This window comes from Sander lucioperca, chromosome 20, assembly GCF_008315115.2.
Source record: "Sander lucioperca isolate FBNREF2018 chromosome 20, SLUC_FBN_1.2, whole genome shotgun sequence".
NCBI classification, from domain to species: Eukaryota; Metazoa; Chordata; class Actinopteri; order Perciformes; family Percidae; genus Sander; species Sander lucioperca.
The window spans coordinates 7,716,677-7,725,365 of NC_050192.1; the positions used below are offsets into that span (position 1 = coordinate 7,716,677).

Genomic DNA, 8,689 nt, shown 5'->3' on the forward strand with positions numbered 1-8,689 from the left:
CAGGTTAACTAAGTTTTGTCATTTTAAGTAGCATTCACTTTCATCAACAATTCACTGACTATTAAAAACGTCATGAGTCACAACTTATGAACCCTTTAGGTGTGCCTTAATAAAGGGATGTGATGCCAATTCATAGAATAAAATATCTCTCTCTCTCTGTGTTTCTTTATATACCTCTCCCTCTCTCCTTCACTCCTTCGTCTTACGGTCTCCCAAAATTCACTGGCTTTAGTTCACTTAACTGCATAGCACAGCAGAGTAATAGACTATTGACTTTTTGCCACACATTTGCAAATAGGCTTTTACACAGGTGAACTAAATATGAAACTGTTATGCTTCACTGATAATGTTTTTAATGCACCTTCTCAGCTGCAGTCATCAAAACCTAAAAGGAAGGAGTTCCATTACCTGATGGTATTCATTAAAGTGATGCTCTCTGTGAGACAGGTCTGGACAGGGGTTGTCTCTGCTGTGTGTTAGCCTGCCTGTCCTCATTAGATGCTGAAGGATTGACACAGCCCTCCTCCCCTTTCCCCTTCAGTCCAGATCAAGCTCTGCGGACACTAGCAGGGTGTGAGCAATAATTAATCACTATTAGCGGGTCACACTGGCTGACAACCAATTTACAGGGAAGGAGAGGGTGCTGGCAGTAACATCCGGGTAAATGTGAACATTTAACCGCTTTATCCTGAGGTAGCACAGGTATTTTTCAAAGCACCTATCCTGGGAGGATAGTACGCATTATATCTTATCTCCTGATGTTTGTCCGTTTACTTCAAGTCATTTGGATGCAAAGCAATCAGGACACTTCCGCATGAATGCTGCAGCATAAGTTCAGTTGGCGATTTAGCTGACCTCACCATACGTGGGTACATTCTGACATCTAGTGGTGAAAAATAATTACATCATCAGAGAAACATGGTAAATGGTTTAATTTCAGTTTAAAGGTGGTGTCGGATGTTATTGTCCAAGGTATCGTGTGATTAGAGAAAAGTTAAAGAAGCAAACTTGCAATTGCATACATCAGTGTTAGCATGATAACAAGCATAATGAGTTCATTTTATGATGCATAATGCTACAAAAATCCACTAAGCACTGAAATCTTTGGTCACAATCATACAATAATTACATTGAATGTTAATGCACTTGATATTACCAATAAACACATTGATGTCTAATGTAAATTACTGTGTGAACAGGCCTGCACAGACATTACAGTCTGTTCACGATGTCCTATATACACTAAACATCACCAAATGCTTCATTGCCCAGCTGAAGCGGAGCTCAGCATGCATTAAAAACTCTGAGTCATTCCAGGAGGGAAGTGAAGAAATTAACAACCAGAGCATCTGCTGGAAACTGAAAACCTCCTTTATGAATGACAAAAAGACCATCTGTGCATGTTGTTATACTCATGTCAAAAAAGCATAGAGGCCGTGAGTGCCATCAACTGAAGAAAAGGAAGCTTAACTAAAAGTAAGTTTTGGAGAGTTACCTTTTTGAAGGTGACAGGAAGGCCGAGTACAGAATACTCCATCGGTTAGGGGTTAGTAAGTTTTCATTCCAATCAATCATTATAATCAGCTTATGCAGCTTTAGGTCCAACTGAAAAGCTGAAGATTCTTGAGTCTCTGTGGCCTACAAAAAAGTGACCAAAAAGTAACTAATGATCTTTTAAATCATTGCATGACTAACAGCCAATATAATAAAGATCCAACTGTCTTGGAGGCTGTCCTGGCAGCCTGATTACAAATCTTACTGTTGCGAAAGCATGACCCGCCCTACTGTGCCTCTGATTGGCTTGTACTCATTGCATTCGTTGGTTGGGTTGGTTAGGTTTAGTCATGAGGAGTGAGATTGGCTAAGGTTAGGGTAAGAACATCAGGGGTAAGCTAATCAGAGGCAGAGTAGGGTGGGTCATACCTCACCACCTCAGCAGGCAATTGGGTGACACTGTACGATCGTCAGCTGATTAGGCTCACCTGGGTCCTTAGGCTATAAAAGCTGGCTCATGTTCTCACTCTGTTTGGCCCTTTTTTACACCTGACATTACTTTTTGACTTGCATCTTCAGCACCACCATACCACTACTTATGCTGACAACAGCAGCAATTACTTTAGGTTTCCTACCAGTAGATACCATTAGCCACCATAAGCTACTAACCAGACTAAGTGAGACTGTAGCAGCGAAACCTGTCAGTGTATTGACTTGAGAAACTGTGTGTTTTGTTGCTTGTGTAATCAACTTTCTTTGAAAGAATAACATAATGTGTTATTTCCTCTCATAAAAGCTCCATAGTCTGGCTTTAGCTCTCCTCATACCACATCCAATTTAGACAGTGACTCACACCACGAATATAGTCTCTACAAAGAAGAAACATTTCCTCTAAATGCCCATTGTACAAAATTAATTAACTTGATTGCTTTCTGGAAAAAGAAAAAAAATGTTGCCCACACATTTCTAAAAACAGCTCTTGATGTCCTGCATTTAAATGCAAAGTTGTCAGGATCTGTGAATGTAACGACTGTTTTGTTTCTTTTCAAAATATTCCCAATAACCCAAAACAAAGTGATATAGTGCTGACCATGGCTCTAATCTGACACCAGAAAGGGACAATAGGGCCAAATACAGCACGTTAATAGGCCTCAGGCTCCTGCTGAGGTCCTTCCATACAATCAAAAGAAGTTCCTACTATGCAAAGTTAATCAAGTTATAATCACAGAAACCATGTGGAGGCTGTAGATGGGCACAACTGGACTGCAAGTGGACAGAATGAAAAATAAAGAGAGTCTGCACACTGATGCTGTGAAATTGAACAATACATTTATCAAGCAGCAAGAACCGACAGTGAGCAGACTCTATTTTTCTCTGTCTATTTGTTGTTGTTCTTTGAGCATAAAAATAGCAACATAAACACATAAAGGCTTTCTGGACAGTAACAGCATACTGTGTGATAAAGGAGGATCCTAGAAAGAAATATGAGAGGTGTGGACTTTACTACTACAACAGACATACAATAAATTCACAGGAAAGATTTCTTAGCAATTTCATGAAATCAAATGATCGAAGCATAATTTGGAAAGCAGCATGTTACAAACAGCTGTATTTGCTGTTAGATGAAAGATGAAAATAGCAAATAAGTGTGCTGACCACTGACTGTACAGTGAATCCTCATAACAAGCAAGTGTTTCGATGCCCATTCGACTACATAATATGCATAGCAGTTGGCATTAGTTGCACACTAAAGATCAACCTTTTACAGTAGTTTGCCACTAGATGGCGACATATGCCGCAGAGAGCTGTTTACAGGGCTCAATAAAACTACCATGGAGACAGATGAGAAGATGCTGCAGTTTTGGACCAAAGTGATACCAGAGCCAGTCTACGCAGAGCCTGTTCACTCCCTATTTAGCCCCATTGTACCGAATTTGGTTCCAGTTCCACCAGAGTTCCACTGGGGGTGATCGCAGACAAGTGCAAAATGAATGGGACTCTATGGAGATAGACGACTAAATTAGTCTCTTTCGCCTGATTGATGTTGACAAATCTCAGATTTGATTGTAGTTTTTGCAAGTTCAACATGGATTATAGGTCGAAAGCTGAATGAATGAGTACTTATGTCCTTTCGATTTCTTACAGGTTGAGTCGTTGTTGCCCATAACACGCTAGCATTCTGCTAATGAATGCTGATTGGTCAGTGAAGGACTGATTACGACCAGAGATCCCGCTTGATGGCATCCGAAGCGGAACCAGGATGCCAGAGTGAATATTTCAGCGTGGTCTTTAAAACATTAGCAAACCTCTTCCTAGCACGTGTATTGACAGGGAGAGCCTTTCCTGTCAGCTGTGTTGTCGATGCCTCGAGAGAAAAAAGGAAGTGACTCAGAGCTTGCCGTAAAGCAGTATCTCTGGCCGTACGATCTGTATGACGTCTTTGACATTTTAAAAGGCTTTTTAGAACAAAAAAGCCACTTTAAAAAGATCTAACACCCAGCCGTGTGTATTTTCTTTGCCTCCCCTTTCGAATGCAACATTCAAATTACTAGACAAAAAAATTCTATCCTGAGAAAAGTGGATTTTGCGCCCTCATGTGGAACCAGAGTGGAACTGCAACCAGTTCAGAAGCCGGAAGTATCAGGAGAGTGGAACTTCTCCCCTTATTAGAAATTCTCTGGTGATACCTGATCATTCAATATTTTATAATGAACATGTTTTTATATTGGCTTTAATTGTATTGCATTGTTTACCGTTTCATATTTATAGTTTTTTGTTTAAATTGAGATGAATGAGCCTGGAGTTCTAGCTTTCATCATCATAGATGTATCTTTTTCACAGCATGACTTGTCATAGTTGGAAAAGCACAGGTGTATTTAATAACATTAAAGATGGCTGCATTCCACTTAGAGGAGGTCCGTATCGTGCATGCTGGCTCACTTGAATAGCTTACTGGGACAATGGAACTGAGCCATTGTTAATGTTATCAATTTTACCTGTAGGCTACTTCTCTTACTATGACTTATCAAAATGTCTGACATGAAAAAGGTCTATTATGGATCTTACTTAAGCCATAGCTCAGACCATTGGTTCCTAAACTTTTTGGCTTATGGTCCCTTGAATTGCAATTTCTGGGCGCCTGGATAACTTAGTTGGTAGAGCGGGCGCCCATATACAGAGGTTTACTCCTCGACGCTGTGGGCCCAGGTTCGACTCCGACCTGCGGCCCTTTGCTGCATGTCATTCCCTCTCTCTCTCCCCTTTCATGTCTTCAGCTGTCCTGTCAAATAAAGTCCTAAAAATGCCCCCAAAAAAATAAAAAAATTAATTTCAATTTCTAGGCTACTTGCGACTCCTCATGACAAGAGTTCAACCAAAGAATCTCCTCAGATTGTGTAATTTGAAAGATGTTTAGAGCCCTGGAGAGGTAAAACTATGCTGTATTTTACGCTCAAAAAAAGCAAAAATGTGAAACAAAATTTAAAACAAATACATAGTGTTAAGTAACAGTAATGATTTCTTTTCTTTCTTGTCCTATTAATTATCTGGTATCCCCTCAGATTTGTCTCTCTTGTGAGCCATTGATTTTGGACTGTAAATGAGATGTTTTGGGTTAGTTAAGGGTTAAAAATGCCTGCTCAGCCTCTGAGACTCCGCCTCCTTTGGGTGACTCATCAAAACAGGAAGCAGGAAGTGCTCGCATTTAGATCGTCATAGGACTTTGTTTGTGAGGTATGTTTGGCTCTAACTTTTATATTTGGAACTGACAGTTAATCAATTTGCACTTAAAGGCTTTAAAGACTGACGTGTGTTCATAAATACAACACAGCAAGGGATTATAGGTATAAAGAAGGGCTTTCCCTGTGTTTGATCAGTGCTTGCCCCTTTGCCCTACTTTCATTTTCAGAGTGAAACAGGAGCTAAGTGTCAAAATGGCAGGCAGGCTCTCGCTCCCAGAGGTGGATCTCTCCTGTTCCATATGCTGCGAAATCTTCAGGGACCCAGTGGTCCTCAAGTGCAGCCACAGCTTCTGTGCACCCTGTCTGCAGCAGTACTGGACTCATGGTGGACGGAGCCGTGACTGCCCTCTGTGCAGAACCCAGAGTGTGGATGACCCTGTGCCTAGTCTCACCCTGAAGAACCTGTGTGAGGCTTACATCCAGGAGAGTGAGGGTCTGGATGAAACGGCGGGAGAGCTGTACTGTGATCCAGGGGAGATGTGCCCTCTTCATGGGGAGAGGCTTAAGCTTTTTTGCATGCCAGACAAGGAGGCTATCTGTGTGGTTTGCCACACCTCAAGGAAGCACAAACAGCACGAATGTTGCCCTGTCAGCGAGGCCGTCGTAGATGTGAAGGTAAATACTTCACCTTCAAGACAAAATGTAGAACTAAGGTGGAATAATGATATGCTTTTCCTTGGGGCTGCTTTTCTAAGTTCATTGAACAGCTGTTAGGGGCTGGTAACAGCCTAAGGTTTTTAAGATGAACTTCCTTTTCAACAGGCCTTCATATTCATTTTCTCTTAATTATCTGCTCAGGAGAAAATGAAGTCTGCCCTCAGCTCATTGCATGAGAAGAGGGATGCTTTTGACAAAATGAAGAAAAACTATGAAGACACTGTGGAATGCATTCAGGTGTAGTGCCGTTGTGGTGACATTTCTGCTAAAAAAAAAAATAGAATATCATGCACTTAATAAGCAGTGCAGTTCATTTCCAAGCCATGCTTACGAGCGTTTTTATTTCAGGTCCAGGCTCGATTTGTGGCGAGACGGACCCGAGAGGAGTTTGAAAAGCTCCACAGCTTCCTTAACGCCGAGGAGGAAGCCAGGATGGAGGCGCTGAGGGGGGAGGAAGAGCAGAAGAGTCGAGCGTTGATGCAGAAAATCGAAGAAATTACCAGAAATATGGCATCTGTGTCTGAATCCATCAGAGATTTAGAGGAGGGGATAGCTTTAGAGGGCATCTCTGTCCTTCATGTAAGTTTGTACATGTTTGAAATATGAATAAATGCATGGATACTTGCACACAAATAAGTTTATTCTTATTGTTGTTTTTTTTTTTTTAGAAATGCAAGAGGACATTGACAAGGTGAAATATTTTTTATCTTTTAAGCTTTTCTTTTCTCTGTTTTCCTAACAAGATATATAAACAGCCTAATTCTGCTCCCTGCAGAGCTAGCAGCCCAATCGAAGATCCAGTCATGGCTCCGGGAGCACTCCTAGATGTGGCTAAATATCTGGGGTCTTTGAACTTCCATGTGTGGGAGAAGATGCATAAAATTGTCAAATTCAGTGAGTACATGCTCTATCCAAGTTTTCAGGTCCAGGTTTATTCTTTTAAAGGTTCAGCTGCAGTTTCACTTGTGTCATTGTATTCCTGAGGTGGAGAAAAGGTTGTGATACTGAATGAATTACAGTCAGAGTGTGTTACAGTCAGAGTGACTATCTGCCATGTTTTCTTCAGCCCCAGTGACTCTGGACCCCAACACCGCTGCCCCATGGCTCGTCCTGTCAGACGACCTCACCAGCGTCTGTGACAGTGATGAGAAGCAGAAGCTGCCCGACAACCCGGAGAGGTTCGACCCCGACACCGGTGTTCTGGGCCGCGAGAGCTTCACCTCAGGCAAGCATGCCTGGGACGTCAATGTGGGAGATAATACGGCGTGGGTTGTCGGCGTGGCTAAAGAATCTGTCCAGAGGAAAGAGAAAGTGTCTTCAGTGCTGAAGAACGGCTACCTGAGTGTGTACTTTTACCACAAAATGTACTTTGCGGGTACATCTCCTTTAACAAGGCTCAACTTGAAGAGGAACCCACAGAGGATCAGAGTGCAGCTGGACTGTGACAAGGGCAGGATGTCTTTCTACGACCCACATGACAACACACACATCTACACCTTCAAGCACGCCATCACGGAGAAAGTCTTCCCTTACTTCTGGGTTGGTTGTCAGCAGTGTCCTTTGACAGTGGAACCACTGGAGGTTTCTGTGAAAGCGATTGAATATTTGTGAAAATGCATTTCCTCTTCACAACTTTTTGCTTTTCTTCAGCACCAAAGGAGTGAGAGAATGTCACACAGTAAGAGGAGGGCGCTTAGAATCTGAACTCAAATTGCATAATTTCAGCACTTTGTCCTACAATCTTTTCCAGTAATGAATACTTTGCCTGTACACCTTTACATACTTTAGTTTGATATCTGCACTTTGAACTATTATATAAGATACTGCTATTTCCTTAAAATGTTTTTTGCAAAATCAGGTTTGATAACATAATTTAACCAAAAATATGGCTCCATCCATCCATCTTTGTCCACTTATCCGGTATCGGGTCGCGGGGGGAGCAGCTCCAGCAGATATGGCTGTTTTAAGTAATTTAAATTTGTAAAATGATTCTGAATTGGCATGTCAAAGTAAATGTTGTAAGCCTAATTGTGTATATAACTCATATACTGTATATACCTAGATAATAAATATATATATATATATATGTGTGTATATATATATATATATATATATATATATATATATATATATATATATATATATATATATATATATATATATATATATGCCTATAACTACAGATATTCGGCAAACACTAAACATGCTTTATGTGCAAATACTGAGAGTGCTAATTTACAAATAAATGATTTGCAAATATCATGACTTCCCTTGATTTTGTGCATGGTTACCTAAAATGAAACCATGGATGTTTCTTTTAAGTGTGAATGTTGTTGTTCATAACATGTTATTACAGTGGACTTAATTCCACTGTCGAAAACATTAAGTTTAGAAATAATGGGGGATTATTTTTGTGTATTATTAGAGAAGATGAGTTTCTTTTTATGTGGTCTATTGAAATTTATATTTCACAAGTCCTGTGTGTGTGTGTGTGTGTGTGTGTGTGTGTGTGTGTGTGTGTGTGTGTGTGTGTGTGTGTGTGTGTGTGTGTGTGTGTGTGTGTGCCCGCGCGCGAGCTACAGTAACTATAAATTTGATCAACATCTACACTTCATGTAAAAAATACTTTAAATTGATACCCCTGCATTCCTGTATTTTAAGAGCGTTTGGACGCCCCCTCACCCCACCCACTAAACTGTGGCGCTTGGCACGTCGACGTTGTCCTTCAGTTCTTACCGAAAGCAACGTGGTTGCAGCGGTATGTCAGTCTTTAGTTTACTTATCTGAACAACTCGTGA

At 40.9% G+C, this 8,689-nt stretch overlaps 1 protein-coding gene across 1 annotated transcript; it reads left to right on the forward strand.

The window, feature by feature from the left end:
* The first annotated feature begins 5,095 nt into the window (after nucleotides 1-5,095).
* Nucleotides 5,096-7,959, forward strand: LOC116060168 (tripartite motif-containing protein 35-like). Its single transcript, XM_031313608.2, has 7 exons — nucleotides 5,096-5,226; nucleotides 5,402-5,849; nucleotides 6,033-6,128; nucleotides 6,240-6,470; nucleotides 6,560-6,582; nucleotides 6,667-6,785; nucleotides 6,958-7,959. The coding sequence occupies exons 2-7, from the start codon at nucleotides 5,427-5,429 to the stop codon at nucleotides 7,500-7,502; spliced, it is 1,437 nt and encodes a 478-aa protein (XP_031169468.1). The 5' UTR covers nucleotides 5,096-5,226; nucleotides 5,402-5,426; the 3' UTR covers nucleotides 7,503-7,959.
* The last annotated feature ends 730 nt before the right edge of the window (nucleotides 7,960-8,689 follow it).

Bases quoted from the DNA above. Each gene is read 5' to 3' on its own strand.
- LOC116060168 (XM_031313608.2), top strand. From the start codon at position 5,427: ATGGCAGGCAGGCTCTCGCTCCCAGAGGTGGATCTCTCCTGTTCCATA. The intron at 6,129-6,239 runs GTGTAGTGCCGT...TTTTTATTTCAG, and splicing joins ACACTGTGGAATGCATTCAG to GTCCAGGCTCGATTTGTGGC. The intron at 6,583-6,666 runs GTGAAATATTTT...TGCTCCCTGCAG, and splicing joins TGCAAGAGGACATTGACAAG to AGCTAGCAGCCCAATCGAAG.